Source organism: Pleurodeles waltl, chromosome 10 (genome assembly GCF_031143425.1).
Source record: "Pleurodeles waltl isolate 20211129_DDA chromosome 10, aPleWal1.hap1.20221129, whole genome shotgun sequence".
In the NCBI taxonomy this organism is placed as follows: domain Eukaryota; kingdom Metazoa; phylum Chordata; class Amphibia; order Caudata; family Salamandridae; genus Pleurodeles; species Pleurodeles waltl.
Genome location: NC_090449.1, coordinates 505,424,864 through 505,443,181, shown reverse-complemented (window position 1 = coordinate 505,443,181; position 18,318 = coordinate 505,424,864). Strand labels below are relative to the sequence as shown.

At 43.8% G+C, this 18,318-nt stretch overlaps 1 protein-coding gene across 2 annotated transcripts in view; it reads left to right on the top strand.

Annotated features, from left to right (window-relative positions):
• ANAPC15 (anaphase promoting complex subunit 15) overlaps positions 1–18,318 on the top strand; it is a 51,995-nt gene that overhangs the window by 15,756 nt on the left and 17,921 nt on the right. For both annotated transcript variants that reach the window (XM_069210907.1, XM_069210906.1), the window contains exon 2: positions 9,561–9,683. In XM_069210907.1, the coding sequence (XP_069067008.1) occupies positions 9,564–9,683 (120 nt within the window). In that variant the 5' untranslated portion in view covers positions 9,561–9,563. The remainder of the gene's footprint in view (positions 1–9,560; positions 9,684–18,318) is intronic.

The window sequence follows — 18,318 nt, the reverse complement described above, 5'->3', positions numbered from 1 at the left end:
GCTGCCTGGTCAAAAAAGACAGCTCATAATTGCCAGTTTAACACAACAGTCAGACAATGAAGGGTCCTCTGTTAACCTTTATAAAGGGTCTGCCACTGCACTACTCCAAGTATGTTTTGTTTTTTTAAAGAAATGTGTAGCTCATTTGACCTAGAATCGGTTGAATTTTGGGGTTTGAATCTGACAATTATGGTGCCGAACGTGGATTAGGTTGCAAGTGTGGAAAATCCATGTTATGCGGAAAATGCTTTGACTGCAGATTTGCACAATTTCTGTGGCCCATGTTATCACTTATCGGGTAAAAAGTAATGTTTTTGAACAAAGGGTCAGGTGCCTCATGAGCCTAGAAATGGCTCATGTTACATCAGTTTCGAGAGCCTCTGTATCATGTGACTCGTTCATACAGTCCTGGATTTTTAGGCACCAGCTATTTGTATGATATAATTTTTGGGCCCATATTTTGATTGCAAACTGCACGTCACTTATACTGTGTACTGTTTGCTAAAACTCAGCCATGGCACATGGTGTCTCGCATGTTATTTGGTTATTTGATGGCTCTATTACATGTATGTATGAGGAAAGACCTCTTTGAAAAGGTGCTGTCATTCTAGAAGCTGAACCAGCACTCCGATTTTCTTCTATTTTTGCTCTTCAGAAGAGGCGGCAGCATGTTTGTATTGATATGCTCTGTTTGTGTTTGTCGCAGAGTGTTGTTCTTTTTACATCGATAGAAAGGCAAAATGTACACCTTAGGACATAAATGATGTCAGGGGTGTGGAATTTATTAAAATATCTACTTGTCCACGGGACAGGTTGCTTCTCAAATCTACTTGTCCTGTAAAAAGATCTACTTGTCCCTTTGGTGCCATGTAGTGTGGCGCCAAATTATAGCAGCAATCTCATTATGTAAGAGCTCTGATAATAGCCTCTCTGATTATGCCAGGGCTACTACCATAGTAGGGCTTGAATACTAGCAGTTTCAATCCCTACTGTAGCAATTTCCTTATTTTTCCACCTTTCTGCAGATCTGCATACTGGGGCTGGAGGAAGCAGTAAGCAATAGTTCCAGGGCTGGAATGCCTTTGAGTCTCCAAACCTACTAATCTGCATGTTTTAAAGATTTTCACCAGCTTCTCTCTAATATTTTCCCATAATAAGAAAGGTTGGACATTTACTCCTGACAATGGCAGAATTAGAACTTCTTCCAGGGTTGGGAAGAAAGTGGCTGGAGGGAAAATGAACTTGCAAATGCTCAATAGATTTTCACATGAGCAAATCTACACATGGGTATTTACCCATGCTAAAATACAGTTCACAAATATTTTATAGGGGTACGACATATACCATGGGTGCACTTTTGTGACTTTCTTTAAGAATTTGGGGCCACATGTAGGTAGGTTCAGATTTGTGACCCGCAAATTGCGAGTCGCAAATCCGAATGTAGGATGGTGTCCCTGACACCATCTGGGATTCGCAAGGGCTTCGCAAATGCTCACCTCATGAATAATCATGAGGTGGGTCGCAATTTGCGACCCCCTTGCGAATGGCGGCCTCACAGGGATGGTGGCCTGCTGGAGACAGCAGACCACCATGTCTGTGACTGCTTTTTTTTTTTTTGTAATGCAGCCCGTTTTCCTTAAAGGAAAATGAGATGCATTACAAAAACGAAAAATGAAACGTTTTCGTTTCATTTTTTCAGAGCAGGCAGTGGTCCGCAGGACCACTGCCTGCTCTGCAAAAATGTTTACAGTGACATTCACAATGGGAAAGGTGTCCCAGAGGGACCCCTTCCCTTTTGTGAAAGTGTTAGCACCCATTTGAAATGGGTGCAAACTGAGATTGGTTTGCGCCCGCATTCGCAAAACAATCCTACATTGCACTGCGAGTCGCAATTAGGAAGGGAACACCCCTTCCTAATTGCGAGTCTGGTTACCGAATCGCAAAACTGGGTTTGTGCATCGCAATGTGCTTTTTGCACGTCGCAAACAGCGAAAGTCGCTGTTTGCGACATGCAAAAAGCTACCTACATGTGGGTCTTGGTCCGTAATTAGGTCTGGTGCTAACAAAGACATTTAGTTTTTATTAAACTTCTATTTCTCTCTCTTTCGGCTGGCTTTACTGTGAGTGATCGCATTCTTCTCTTCCACAAGGAGCATATTGGCACACAAAGTAGTTTTGTTCAGTGTCAGGAACTACAGTGGCAATCAGTGACGTAATGAAACTGGAGGGTGCCCCTTTGCAAAGAACATGGAGGGGCCCCCTCTCCAGACTCACTCAGGGCAGGTGCTGTGCTGAAGGGGCCCCCTGGAGGGCGGCTGCGGGGCCTTTGTTATGCCACTGGTGGCAACATGTGCTTTTAGAGTTCAAAAACGTTTTTTTTTTTTTTTGCCAGTGTTTGTTACAATGTTGAGGACCTGGTAGCTCTCACAACAATAAAGTGTTACAAAAGCCATGTCAAAACAAGACACGCATTGATGAAACTAAAAGACTTATAAAAATATGTCAGATCAGTTGGCTTTGTCAGTGTTTGTTTATTTTCATGCTTCCCATAATCGTGTTGAAAATGGTTACACTGATTTTCCATTAGAAATATTTTTGTGAAATACTAGCATGCATCAAAACATTTTACTAAATGACACTTCATTTGCATATAATCAGAGAGCATTCTGGGAGCATTATACTTAGCCTCATAGCCTAAACTTTTCAAACATGTGTATACACGTTTTTTTTTTTTTTGTACTGGAACCAACATCAGTAGTGAAGTGTGACATTAAAACATTTATTTACAGCACTCACCCTAATAATGAAGGTTTTCAAATAATGAACCATAAATACAAGTTCGAACAGCATTATCTCTTGGAAACACATTACCTCAACTGCAGAGAGTTCCACTCTCTGTAAACAGGCAGCCAAAGGGTTTGTGCTGCAGAGGGTTGGGTCTACTTGTCCCAAGGACAAAGTAAACATAAAATCTTGTTGCCCTTGATGAAGAGCATTATTTCCTTGCTCCCAAAGACGGCGACGCCTGTGATTATACTACCACACTTCTTGCTACCTGCATTTCTACCAGTAAGCATTCTCATACATCCTAAAGGCTGCATGTAAAATCATTAAAGAGATTAAGGAGTTATGTTATCTGGGGTAAAGGTGTGGATGGAATCTTTGAGGAATGAAGCAGGACTTTCAAATAAATGGCCATTGTTGGTTCTGATCGAACATGCAGTCTTTGAGACCCAAAGATTGCTTATCCGTAGTGTTAAATGCTTCTTTTTGCATGGCCACCCCCAAAGTTTTGAACATATGCTGCTTGTTTTTCAACTCTTAATAGTGTACTGAGGCCTGCTAACCAGACCTCGGTGCCAGTGCTCTGACTTTTAAAAGTATACGTTTAACTTAATTATACGTCATTGGCACAACTTAACTTACTTAGTGGTCCTTAGTATATGGTACTAAAAGTATTCAGGACCTGTAAGTTAGTGTCCCTCAGGACCTGCATCCCTTTCTATGCCACTCAGAGTATGACAAATGAAAACATGTCTCCCAGCCCACCTCTGCAGCCTAGTAGAGCAGTTTAAAACTGCTAACTCGACTTTGCCATTTAGAGAAATGGCAAAGTATATGCCAGCCCTGCAGCAGGCCTGTCAAGCCTAAGGCAGTGTGCAGCTTATTGAAAAGTAGTACATATAAAACACATGTTCTGACAGTAAAAACTTGCAGTTGTCATGTTTACAGTGAGAGCCTAGTAGCCCAATTGGTGAGTATAAGGTTACACACTGGCAGCTCCGCTGACGTCTGAATGGGACTACTAAAATTGGTACTTAGTGTATCAAACAACTCCATTACATTAAGCCAGAGTCAAATTTAATGTAGCTTTTTGCTACATTAAACTTTTTGAAAGTCACCACTCTTGCCCTCATGGCAGTTTGCACATGCTGGCCACGAGACATCCCTCTGCCCATCTGCAGATACATGTGACCTACTCCCAGGACCAGTAACGATAGAGGCCTGCTGCTGTAGGTTGTGGTACCTCCTCACAGGAAGCCACATGGGTTGTCAGCGCAAAAGGTGCATGGGATGTCAGCTTTAAAGGCAAGTTTCAAAAGGAAAGTTGCCTTTTTAGGGCAAATGGTGAACATCCCACAAGAGAGGCCACTCTTTTGCCTGTGTAGACAGGTTAGCTTTGGGGACAGTGATGGGAATACACTGGCAAGCTGTTTTTTCTGTAGGCGTGTAGCTGTCGGGTAGCCACACCTCTAGGGTGGGTTACCAAGCTCCATACCCCAGGAAAAGTGTTCAGATATTTTGGGAGTGGGCATAATAGAGCACTCCGGGATAGCTAGATGCCACATTTCACAGGACATTGTCATCAGGCCAGAGCAAAGCGACCAATCCATTGGCTTTGACTGCGACCTCACCTAAGTGCTCTTTGTGGCATAAAAGGGGCACCCCTGGCCTTTGGAACGCCAGTCTCTACTGGTTTGGAGAAAAGGACTGAAGAAAGACTGTCCTACTGACCGAAGACGCAGCAAAGAGAGGCTGCACTGACACTGGGCAACATCTGCTGATCCTTGGGCTAGCAGAGAGAGGACTGTGCCTGTAGTGTCCTGCTGTTGAAGTCATCCCTCAAGCCTGGCTAGAAGCAGAGAACCCGAAAGTCAGTTGGCTGACTTCCTGCTCACAGCACAAGGCCACAAAAGCTGAGGAAGACTGCTTGGGTGAGTTGTTTGCCCAGATCACTGCCACTTGCTGCAGTGTAGCCTAGAAGCCCAAGTCCAGACTCCCAAAAGATGCACCAAAGTTTGCTGGAACCCAGTGAGTCGTTGGAGTGCAGTTTGGTCACCCAGAAGGAGAGCTATCGCCGGAAGGGGACTGCTGGTTTAGCTGTGACTGGAAATCAGTAGTCCAGTAGTGACCAGACTTTTGCTGGACGGAAGAGGACTTCAATATTAAAAAATATGAATACAACAAATTAAACATTTCTCCTTTTGGATGCAAGCCACCCTGATTTGGGATGTGATGTAGAGTTCATTTTTTCCTTTGTACTGCTTCGGTGTAGCCTTGCATAGCAATCATGCAGAAGAGCCCAAATGCTTAGTCTTTTCTACTGGTGCTCTACGTTTTAACTGATCATTTGTCAGTTGATTAGTTTTAGGTTGATCAATTAATTGAGTACTTTGTAATCAGGCTTTTTATGTCACAGCTGCAGGAACGCATTAAAAGCATTAGATAAAATGAAGTGCAGGCTGAAGAGGAGTGATTGGGTATTGATGGCCATCACAAGAGAGGAAATGACTTGCTCATTTGATTGTTGGTACAGTAGTTGCAATCCTGCTACTGGCATCAAAGATCAAATCTGATGTTTCCTGCCCTATGCATGGTATAGTTAATAAGCAAAATTAAGCTCAGTGTGTTCTGTTAGTATAGCACATGCACTGAGCTTAGTTTCTTGTTTGTCCACCCGAGGGTGAACTATACCATCAGGAGAACCCTTTTTGACAAGTGATTGAAAGGCTGTGCAAAGGTGACTTTTTCGGAAACAAAGGTTTGTAGTCTCAAATGTGGTGTATACTGTCCGGGACCTGGTAGGGTACAGTAATCAACATGCTGTCAGTATACATTCCACCATGGGTTCACGAGGGCACATCCACAGTGCAGAATACTCTTACTGGGGATCCCCCCAGGGATACTCATTTTGGGAGGGGGCCTCAATGCTATCCTCAATGATGCCACCAACCGGCAATCCCCCAGACAGACAACTCCCACTAAGCAACCCTCAGTTGACTTCCTAGCCACACAGGGCCTGATAGACATGTGGCGTGTTTACCATCCAAATGAGCAACAATTTTTATTCTACTCTACAGTCCATAGCAATCTCTCCTGCATAGACTTTCCACTAATGCCAGCCCATAACATGCCGCGAGTGCATGAAATTTACCAGCTAGTGTGTGGCATATCAGACCACGCCCCCCTATGGATGCTCTATGGCCCTTGCCAGTCTAAGAGCCGAAGACAGATCGTAATACATCTATGATACCTTAAGGTGCCGAAAAGTTAAGACGGCCCTGTTGACAGCAACTAAATACTACTTTGAAGAAAATACTGAACAAACAGTGTGGGAAACATATAAAGCAGTGATTAACCGTGTGGGTCTTTCTGAGATGGCTGGACAAAAAGAGAAAAATAGGCGCAGATAGAAGTCCTGGAGAGGGTGATCCTGGCACTAGAACTTACTACCCCTGACCAATGAAAGTCTGACGCGGCCCACAATCTAGTGCTTATCAGGGTGAGTATCATGACGTAGCATATGAAGAAGCCAGAGCTCAATACAAGGTGACCCAGCAGAGACTATACGACGTGAGAGACAAGGCCAGAAAGCTGCTGGTCTAGCTTGACAGCCGATATATGGCACGACGCGTGATGGGCACTATTTGTACTAAATACGGCCTCCTTGCTAATGACAGCGAGGGAATTGCAAGTGCCTTTGGGAGTTACTGTGATGAGGTCTATTCCCAGGGAACGTCTGCCACAGAGGATGACTCGCGTAACCTACTAGTGGATATTCCTCCTACTACCTGTGCACCAGACGACGGAGAGCTCTTAGATGGTGAGCTTATGCCAGAGGAGATAGGTGACATCTGTGACTTGAGGTCGGGAAGGCTACGGGCCCCAGCAGGATCCCTATTGCGCTATATTAAGTAACAGCCACTTCACTTGCACCCCACCTCAAACAAAAGTATGAGGAGAGCTTGGCGAAAGGGGAACTTCCCCCAGACCAATGACTGGCCTCAATAGTTGTCATCTGGAAGGAAGGGAAGCCGGTGGAGGATTACGACTTGTACTGTCCAATCTCTCAGCTTAACGCTGAGGTCAAGATCTTAGCCAAAATACTGGTCTCCTGCTTTGTCCTGATCATATCCACACTGATCCAACCCAATCAGTCGGGCTTCATGACATGATGGAATACAAAGTTAAATCTTAGGAGAGTACATGATGTGCTTGCCCAGGCCGACTACCTTTGGGAGGACGCTGTGATTCTTTCTCTGGACATCCAGATGGCCTTCGACTCATTCGAATGGCCATACCTATTCAACATACTGGAGTGAATGGGCTTAGGCCCCCGCTTCAGGGCATGGGTACAGCTCCTCTATTTCTCCCCACTGGCTCAAGTAGTGGTGAACGGAGTGCGGTAAAATGCGTTCACCTTATGCCGCGGCACCCTGCAGGGGTGTCTGCTCTCACCCTTGCTGTTAGCACTGGTCCTTAAGCTGCTGGGGGTGTGGGTGCGGATGGACCCCCTAGTTACAGGGAGCACCTTGGCTGACCAGTGGGAGGGTGGAATATCGTTATACGCTGCCGGTATTCTACTGTACATCATGAAGCCCGCCGCCTCCCTGGATCGCATACTACACATCAGAACCCTGTTCGGGAAATACTCCGGGTACGCAATCAGCTGGGCTAGGTCCTTTATATCCTGAGGAGGGACGCCTGCGCCTACCCCGGGGGTGCCCCATGGAAACAAAACACGACAGTTTTAAATACTTGGGAATTTATGTAACTAGAGTCCCCGCCAACCTCCCTACTCCCACAACTTGCCCCCGCCCCTCCCCCTGCTCGGGCGACAAACTGGATATACAACACTGGAGAACATTACCAACATCACTGCTGGGAACACCTGCTCTCCTCAAAATGATGGCATTGCCAAGCTTCTACATTGTCCTCAATAATACCCCTTACACGGTTCCCCCACACTACTACAGAGCAGTAGATTGTGAACTATGGGCCCTTTTTATGTACGGGAGCCAGGCCAGAATATCCTTGCTTAGGCTGACTAGGCGGTGGTACGATGGGGGTATCTCTCTCCCCAGCATCCAGAAATACCATTGGGCTGCGCAGTTGACATCGATCAACCACTGGATGCATGCACTGCACGACAAGACCACCTTCCGGATGGATAGACGGCTCATACATCTTGGGCGTTACCTGAGGGCCCTGTACGCCTCCCCCTGACTATCGAGTAATCTTGGGCCCATGTCAGTGACCATTAGCTATTGGCATGCCGCACACAAAGCAGTGGGATGGGGAGGAAGATTAACCCAAGCCGCCCCTCTGGGATTCTGCAGTGCTGTCCACTTTGGGTGTCACCCCCACTCCCCCAACCCCGTTCGCTAAGTGGGATCTTATTGGCATATCAAAAACGAGTGACCTCTGGGCACGCAATGCCATTTGGCCCTTCAGTGAACTGCAGGAAGAATACTTTCATTACCTATAGGTACGGCCTGACATATACTCAGCCATCCCTAAGGGGACGGAAATCCCCAAAGCCTCTCTCTTAGAGCGTAGGTTGCTAGTAGAACTATTATGCAAAAAAGCTATCTCCCTCACCTACAAAACCATACTCAACAACTCACAAGATATGCTTCAGCACCTCAGGCAACAGTGGGAGCGGGAACTGGGAGAGCTGGAAAAGGGGGAGTGGGAGGAGGGACTGGTGTCCCCAAGGGAGATGGGAATTCATTCCAGAGTTCATCTGATTCATCTGAAAATACTCCATCAAACATACTTATCATGTAGACTTAGATTCAGAATGAGCAGGACCCCAGGCGGCCTGTCCCAGGGGAAGCGGGACAGAGGGGTCCTTCATACATATACTTTGGAAATGTCAAGAAATTAGACAGTACTGGTCCTTGGAGCTGGCGTTCCCTGGTTGTCTCCTAGCAGAGGAGCTGTCTTTATCAATGAAGAGATGCTTGCTGAACATATGGGGGTCCCACAGATCTGTGAAGGTCAGAGAGACTGCTGGTAATGCTACTCATGGTGGTCACTAAGAGAAATATTCCCAGACTATGGGGCGTGGCGAAACACCAGATTTGCAAGATTGGAAGAGAGACATGGACTGGTGTACGGCCACAGAGAAGGCTAACTACACAAGTCGGGGATGTCCATTGAAAAGGGGAAGGTGTAGGGGAAATGTAATGAATACAGGGGAGGACTGTGTGCCCTACCCCTCCCGCAATCATGCATCACGCCTGCCTAGAATGGACAGAGTGCCACAGAAGAAAACTTCTGACTGGGAGTTGGGCAGGGGTCTCAAGGGAATGGTAATAGTTGCTAAGATTGTGTCCTGTTGATATTTGTCTGTGCCAAGAACACCTGTAATGTGCAATATATGCTGGTCACCCTTTAATAAAACGAATTAGAAAATAAAATGACCACTTAAGGGCTCGAATTCTGTTCTTTTTGGGGCAACATTCTGGAGCACTCATGACCTCTCTTCAGAAAATAAAGGAGAAGAAGTTTGGAAAGGCTGTCAAGTGAGCTTTACAGTAGAGCGTTGAGGTTTGGTTAGTAGCCAGGCTGTAGGTCTCTTCCTGGTACTAGTGTCATTGGTGCCCCTGCCATGCTGTTGCTTTCAGGATGCGTAGTCCATTGAAACCTAGAAATGTCAGTTCTTACTGTAGCAAAAATATACAAATGATTTTTTCAAGTATTTCTTTTTTTGTTGCTTTTACTAGTTTTCCTCTTATTATTATTTTTTTTCTTTTCTTTTTTTGTCTACAAAGAGGATGTCTACGCTGTTCCCTTCACTTTTTCCACAAGTTACTGAGTCCCTTTGGTTTAACCTTGACCGACCATGCGTTGATGAGAATGAGCTTCAGCAGCAGGAACAGCAGCACCAGGCCTGGGTAACTATGAATTATGGAAAAGCCCCATTTGTTTTCCCTGACCACGTATGTGCAATGAAGTCACTATCATAGTATTATATATGTTATGTATTAGTTAGTGTCTTCTGAATAGCACAGTGTTAACGTTTAAATTGCAATTAATGAAAATAACTCATTCTTGAAATAGTATGGTTTTTATATCAAGATGGTGCGTTTGTGTGGTATACATTTGAGAATCAGATTCCTTCTAAGTACTCCTCTGTCCTGACAAGCTCCTGCGCGTAACAGAAGGAAAGCGAGGGAGCTGTCTTAATCAGTGACTATAAGTACTGGGATTGAAGAAGATGCACCATCCATAGTAAATCTACAGATGCATGTTCCCCAACGGAGAATCTTCAACATCTCTCAGTGGTTGTGTATGTCTTTAGGCCCCTGTCTGTCAGCAAATTCATTAGCATATTACATGAAGAGTTGTAAAAGGGAGTTTGTCGCTTTGATTTTGGGCTAAAAACAAAATATGTGTACATTGAGTTGTTGCTGAGCTCTTCCTACATGATTGATGATGATTTATGTAGTTCATTTTCACTACACTAATTGAAACCTATAAGAGATGCCATTGCAGAGGGGACCTCTAGAAGGATTCTAAATAAGGATACAGAAATATTTGAAACGCTGCCCGAAGTATCTTGGGGAGTCATGTTGTTACTCTTGCATGAGGGGAAATTTGCCACATGTCCAGTCCACTGGAGACCGGATGAAGAATTTCAGTACACTGACCATGGCCATCTGGCTATTGGTACTGCTTGACGCTGTTGTATGAATGAAAGCGTCTTGGTATTTTTATGCTTTTAGGAGATAGAATAGTCTCCTTATATTAGTCTCCTTATGTCAGTCTCCTTATGTCTTACCCCTGATATGCAAGCACATGCAGAAAATTGATCAAAACAATGAAACAGGTCTTTCACTGGTCTTAAGAGACGATTAATGGTTCAAAGGTGGAATTCGCCATTCCACTCTTAACTTTGCTGGCACCACTTGTGCCATAAATCAGAAACTACAAGTCTTGATCTGCATTGTTTCATTAGGGTAGTGCCTCAAGGAGGAACAGGCTCCAAAACTTGGATTGTCTAATTTTGAACCTTGTGTTTTCAGTACCTTGGTAGAAACCTTGCCATTCCTGGACTCAGACACCTCACGGCTAGATGTGACTGGCTGAGAATATAAGGTCCAAGTGAATAAAGGAGGTGTTGTCAGCACTTTTGAGTAGGCTTTGGAGTGATTCTGGGTAGGACCATGCAACGCAATAAGATAGATCCAAGTCGATGGCTACTTCAAGACCTAAGTTTAGGATCCACCTTAATGCAGCTACCAGTGAGATGAGGCCTTGATAGCACTTTAGAACTAGCTTTCATATTATTCAAATTATGAAGCTCTGGGTTTCCCCATGTAGCAGTGTCAGCTAACTTGTTATGGCTTCTTAAGCCTTTTCTATTATTTTTGTAATGATCTTTTAAATGATTTGGTTTTCTGTGCAAATGAAGTTTCTGTCTTCTGGACTGCAGCCAAGACATCACAGGACCCTGTAGGAAGGAGAAGACAACATGCATTTAATGAGTGGCTTTTTTTTAAAGAAATTATAAAAAAGGACCACAGATGCTATCACCATAGGGAAATATGGACAGTGCATATATAGGCTTTTTTATCATGCAGGTGCCCAACCACTGTATTTTTCAGACAAAGGTAAGGTTTATTTCACAAACCTGGCCCACAGACACCAGAATGCTTTACATGAGCACAAGATTACATTATACATAGTCAGCAGTTTTTGTTTTTTAATCACAGGTTTAAGTGATTTGCCCAGAATCGATAATTGGGATCTATGCCCCAAACAGTGCGATAGCAGAATTCCTGGGCATGCTTACCCCATTATTGGTAAACCCTGCAGCCCCGGCCATCTCTGGGGGGGAGGGGGTGCAATTTCAACAGCACACCGAACGCAGTGTTAGACAGATCAAACACCCCCTGAAAGCATCAATAAATAGAAATGCCAGGTGCCCCTTGCTGACATGGGCGGGTGATATGAGACTCTATGACCAATGGCGCAGGAAACATCCCAAACAGAGGGAATACTCATTTTACTCAATACCTCATAAAGTGCACACTAGCATAGATATAATATGGGGGACCCTGGACATATGCGCACTGATCAACGGGACAGAATACCTGGCCAAGACACTGTTGGATCATTTGCCGCTTAGATTGACACTAAACTGGGGCAGGAGATGCTCGGTAATCCCTACTTGGCGATTACAAGTGGAAGCTCTCCAGGACCAGGCGTTCGCAGAGGGACTGAACACAACACTGAGACAGTACTGGGAAATTCATAAAGATTCCACAGACATAAGAGCAGTAGAGTGGGAGGTACACAAGGCGGTAGTCAGAGGACATTGTATCTCGTCCACTTGGGGAGTGAGACGCGCCCTTCACGCGGAGATTAGTAAATTGGAAAAGGATCGGAGAACAATGGAAACAGCAGTGGCACAAAATGAGACACCTTACACAGTGCTAAAAGAGCCGCGCACAAAATATAATGAAGCAGATTCTCGTCTCCGCCGACACGACCACAAATATCATCGAATGCGCCTACAAACGGAGGGAGATAGGTCGGGAAGGCTGCTGGCTTGGCTCCTTCGCGAGAACCGTCAGCAGTCTCCCTTTGGGACTATAAAGTTAGATGAAGGTAAAATGACCACCACGCAAGAAGAGCTCAATGGGGCGTTTAGGGAATATTACACAAACCTTTATACCAAACGCACAGTATGCACAGCCGAACAACTTGAATCCTTTCTTGCAGGATCACCCTTGGCACAACTGTTGCAGGCAGATAGGGAGATGCTGGAGGCCCCTCTGAGAGTGGAGGAACTGGACTTAGCTTTAGCACAGATGCCCAGGAACAAAGCGCCAGGCATAGACGACCGCCCAATAAAATACTACTCTACGTATTCGAAACACTTAAAGCCTCACCTGCTGAAAGTGTTCGAGGAGGCATGGATCCGTAAGATATTGCCCCCACACAGAGAGGCCATGATAGTGGTTCTTCCTAAGCAAGGTCGCGATCCCACAGACGTTAAATCCTATAGACCACTCTCACTCCTAAATCTCGATTGTAAAATCCTAGGCAAAATATAGGCTAACAGGTTAGCTCCCATCATACACACTTTGATACACGATGACCAAAATGGATTTATACCAAAACGTAATACCTTTTTAAATATCCATAGATTGCTGAGTGTAATGGGCGCCATCCGACACCCTCACCCCCCACGCCCCCCCTCAGATGCATATGATGAAATGGTACTTTCGTTAGATATTGAGAAAGCATTCGATACACTAGGGTGGGACTTTTTATTTGCCACTATGCGGAATATGGGAATCGGCCCTAACTATATACAGTGGGTACAGACACTGTACGCCAACCCACAAGCTAGGGTGAAAACAGGAGGGGTTATATCCGATAGCTTCCCGATCACCAGAGGCACCAGGCAAGGATGCCCCCTATCTCCCTTGTTGTTCGCTATAGCGATGGAACTACTAGCGACTCGATACGGGCCATGGAAGATAGAGGGGGAATAATCAGGAGTGGGCTACACCACGTTATATCATTATATGCAGATGACGCAGTAATGTACGTGCGGAAAGGAAGTGAGACGATACCCTTAGTAATCTCACTCTTGACTGAATACGGGGAGATATCAGGCTTGGTGGTAAATTGGGAAAAATCGTGTGTTCCCACTAACTATATGGTCCCCGTCGAGAAAAGAAAAGGCCCCAGCAGGACACCTGAAATGGTGTTTTGACACGTTCAAATATTTGGGGGTCCACATATATCATAGAACTGAGGATCTTAGAGATGGGAACCTGGGGAGAGCACTGGCTTCTATGAAGGGGTCGCTGCGTTTCTGGAGTAAACTGCCATTATCACCTCTGGGCAGAGTAGCGGTAGCAAACATGCTGTTATTGCCCCGGCTGTTATATTATTTCGCGGCACTGCCACTCACGGTCCCCAAGAGCTTCTTCCGAGACTTGAATGCAATCCTGCCGCAGCTTACATGGGGAGGGGGCAGAGCGCGCGTCACACTCACCACACTGCAGCGCCCATTAAAAGCGCGGGTGGCCTGGGCGCCCCCAACTTCGAACTCTATTACGCCGCTGCACAGTTACAGTGGATACTGAATTGGATACACAGACCCACACTGGTAGAATCCACTTGGGTGTTGGCGCGACTACACGGAGAACCTCTGATCACATGGCTAACAAATAAAACACCGAAAGAGGCGTCTGACAATCCGTTAATGCTAGTGGCACATTCATGTTGGAAGAGATATATACAAAACGGTCACAGAGTGCTCCCCTGTTCGCCGCTCATCCCACTGGGACTGATTCCTGGATGGACCAACGCGGCTAGGACGCACTTGCTCACAACCTGGACGGAGACTGGCATATTGTCAATAGGAGACTGCTTTAAAGAGGGGAAACTGATGACATTTGAATCCATACAAGCCCTCACAGCAGTGAATCCAGGGCAATTTATAGCATACTATGCCAAAAGTCACTTAATTAAGAAGGCATGGGAGGCTGGAACCAGTGATCTCCTCTACACTGCATCACATGCTGCAATATGACAATCAAATAAAAGTAGTGTCGAACTTATATAAAATCCTGAATAAATTCTCCGAACCTAATTTGGAGAATGTAAGGGATAGATGGAATACAGTTCTGCCAAACCCGATACCGCAAGAGGACTGGCCGAATTTTATACCACACACTGGGGTAGTGAGAAATCCCAGATTTCACTACACACAATTTAACTACACACACCAAACGGACCTTTCACCAGCTAGGATTAAACACATGTTCCCCGGATCGAACCCAACTTGCCCTAGATGTAATGCCCCACTGGCACATTTCTATCATATGTTATGGGAATGTGCTCAGGTGAACAGGGAGTGGAGTGGTAGAAGTGGTTTCAGAGTTGACGGGTCTGGTGTTCGCAGTTGATCCTAAATCCTGTCTGTTAGGGTTGAGAATGAGAGAAAAGAAACATAGGCACCTACATAAGTTTGCAGACCTAGCATACTTGATGTACAAAAGATTGATAGCTATGAATTGGAAAGCGTCCATAGCTCCAGACGTAAAAACCTGGCACATTCTGACATTGCGCTGGTACGGAAATTAGCAAGGGAGGGCCAACAACACACAGGATGTGAAGCCTGGGAAACATTATTAAACAGATTAGAGGCCAAGAACGATGAGAGACGGCCATGAACCTGACAAAGTGACAGCTCTGGAGATAAGTTGGATTGCACCCGACCACCTCTAACATAACCAAGCAAACCGGGCGAGATATATCATACTGGTTGAGAGTGCTCTCACTCCCACACCCTCAAATCGCTGCTATCCACAGCGGCTAACAAGAGATGAGTAAACAATTAGAATATGAACAATAAGTACTACTGATCCATACGCTACAAATAGACATCAGACCGGTACCCCCCCACCACCACAAACAAAGCATGAACCAGCAGGGAATAGTATAACCAGGCAGCTAATTGCATGGCAACTAACACCACACTGCAAGACCCACCACCCAGATACAGCAGACAAATACTTTCTGAGCATTATAATAAGACCTAAGTTATGTTTTTATTGTTTGTTTGAATGTATATCTTATATCAGATCAACCAAATCCTGCCAATGCAAAATTTTGGAAATTAGATTTGTATTGAAAATTTAATAAAAATATTTAAAAAAAAGTGATTTGCCCAGAATCAAAAGATGTTGAGCCGGTGCCGGTCTCAAACCTGCTTTTCCCCATTCCAAAGTTGGCAGTTATGGCCATTAAGCCACATCTCTACTTGAGCTACAAATTTGCCTTAATGGAATCTGGATTTAGAGCTGGATTCCTCTGTCTAAAATCATAATGGCCTTTTAGAACTGCCCCAATGTTTCTTACTTTCTGCTTGAGGGACGAAAACAGGGAGCGAGTTTAGAAAACAAGGGAGGGGGTTGTTCAGGTTTTTGCATCCCTAATAATAGGCTGAGTTTTTGAGCAATTTAGTTTGAGAGAATTTTTGTTTAATACTCAAGACTGAATTTTTTAAATATATTAAAGATTTCTGAGATCACATTTTGTGCTGCTTACTCTGATTGGATCAGAAAATCAAGGAATTTTGTGCACAAACATTACATTGTCTGGATTGCAATTACAATACCCATATAGAGCATGAAAGTGCGAGTCAAGGACCTAATTATACATTTATCATAAAAAGCCCTGAAGTCATAATCTGCAAAGCGTGATGTTATTGGTCTGAGGTTGACCCTGATTCAAATCACATATTTAGGTTATGTTCCCCTCTTTCAGTTTTATTTTTCTTCTTTTTTTTGTTTTGTTTTTTGCTAGCAATGGCTCAAGGCATTTGGCATGGGTGAGAAGTTTTTTAAGGCCATGTAATATTCGCCCTGAGGAACTGCTTTCAAATATTGATCAGCTTTACTGCACCTTCTTGCTAATTTCTCTGCTATGTTCTGTCATTATTTGTACCAAAGGGGCCGCCAAACTTATGTGATAAGAGGTACTTATGTTCAATGAAAATTATCCCGATTGACTAATAGTATAAGTGTTGTAATAGTGACCAGACCACACACATTACATTTGTGACCACTTTATGCAGTTATCACTTTAGTGCATCCAACACGATTGCCAGCAGTAATGTTAAAATGAGTTTGAAGAATATTGGTAATACACCTCTTTAAAGCCTCATGATTCAAATATCAGCTGTAAATAAACTTTGAAAAGATCAGCTTAGGATTCTGAAAATAGACATTTTCCACTTTTCAGTGTTGATATACATGCTTCCACGCATCGCTACTTTTTAATTACGATGTGCAGCAGCACCAGGCATCCAAGGACAAATCCAGAGCTGTCATGCTCGTGCAGTCAAATCAATTTATTGCAGCAAATAAAACTCAATATAAGAAATGTGCCCAGGTACAAAAGTAATTTTTAGCGGCAGATGCATTTCAGCGTGTCGCGGCTAATGGGCCAAACAACCATTATGTAATTCAATGTTTGCCTTTATTCCTATTGTCCTTCCCCCCATTTCATTACCAAGTCAGACACCGTTAACTCCATATCACGGTGTCCTAATCTCCCCACCATTACAGTTCACATTTTCATTACTTGTTGGTGCAGTCGTTTTTCTTCACATTGTAAACGGGGATCATAGCAATTTTGCTTCAACTCTAATCATAACATTTTTGTTGTGGCTGTGCCTTATAAGATTTAAAAATATGTATCATGTTCCGTGTATGCATATACATTCACTAACATTGTTTAATTTTTTTCCATAAGGTATTCACTTAATGCTTTACCTCCTTAACATACGTCCTATCATCACTGTTACATTCCATATATCACACACCCTCGTTGACCATAAATACTTACGTGCATATGTACCTCTCATGTCAAATTAACATGAGACATGTTGTGGTGCATGGGCAGCTCCGTATTCATGTTACTTTTCCATTTAATTCAAATGTTCCAACAAAACAATATCCTATAAATTCATACATTGCTAGTCTATGAAAATGAAATGCCAAAATGTAGATTCATGACATTATTTCTAGCTTTTCAGCAACAATGTCATCTCATATAATTCCATTCACTCATGTGCATATGAAAGTGCCATGTGCTAAAGTGCAAATGCATTGGGCGTTCCTCAGCTACTCATTCCGATGGTTCAATTATTATTTCCAGCTGTTCAGCAACAGCATCATCCTCATTCTATCATACACTTGTGTATGTGTTAAAGTGACACGTGCTAAAGTGCAAATGCGTTATATTATTCCCAGCTGCTCATTCCAACAGTGCAAATGTTATTCCTAGCTACTTCAAGACATTATTGCATATATATATATATATATATATATATATATATATATATATATATATATATATATATATATATATATTAGTGTCATGTGCCACAAGATGGTGCAGTTATTATTTCTAGCTACTCAGCAACGGCATCCTCCTCATAGTTTCACACACTCGTTCGTATATGTATTAAAATATTACATGCCAAAATGCAAATATGTGGTGGTATTCCCAACTATTCATTCCAGCCATTCAAATGTTGATTCTAGCTACTCAGCCACATCTTCATCCCCTATAATCTCATACATTGCTACTTATGTAAAGTGACACATACAAAAATGCATTGCGTTGTTTCCAATTAAATCTTTCAGTGGTTCAATTGAAACAACATATACTTCAATTTAAAAACTTAAATTCATCCAACTACCGTGGTTCAATCCTCCACTGGAGCAATTGTGACTGATTCATACTAAAGTGCAATTACATTGTAATTTTTCAGTCACTCGTTTCTGCTACATGATACCATAATATATTTTTTAAAGTACCTCTAGAGGATTAAATCTAATCCCTCAAGTCATCCAAATACACATCATTAGCCCAGTAAATCCTGTCACATTAGGGCTCGTATCCAATCATCTCATTGTTCTTTGTAAGACCCTGAAGTAGTGGTCGTTAATGTGCACATGTTGTATAAGTGTGAAGGGGGGTGTTCTTCTTTAA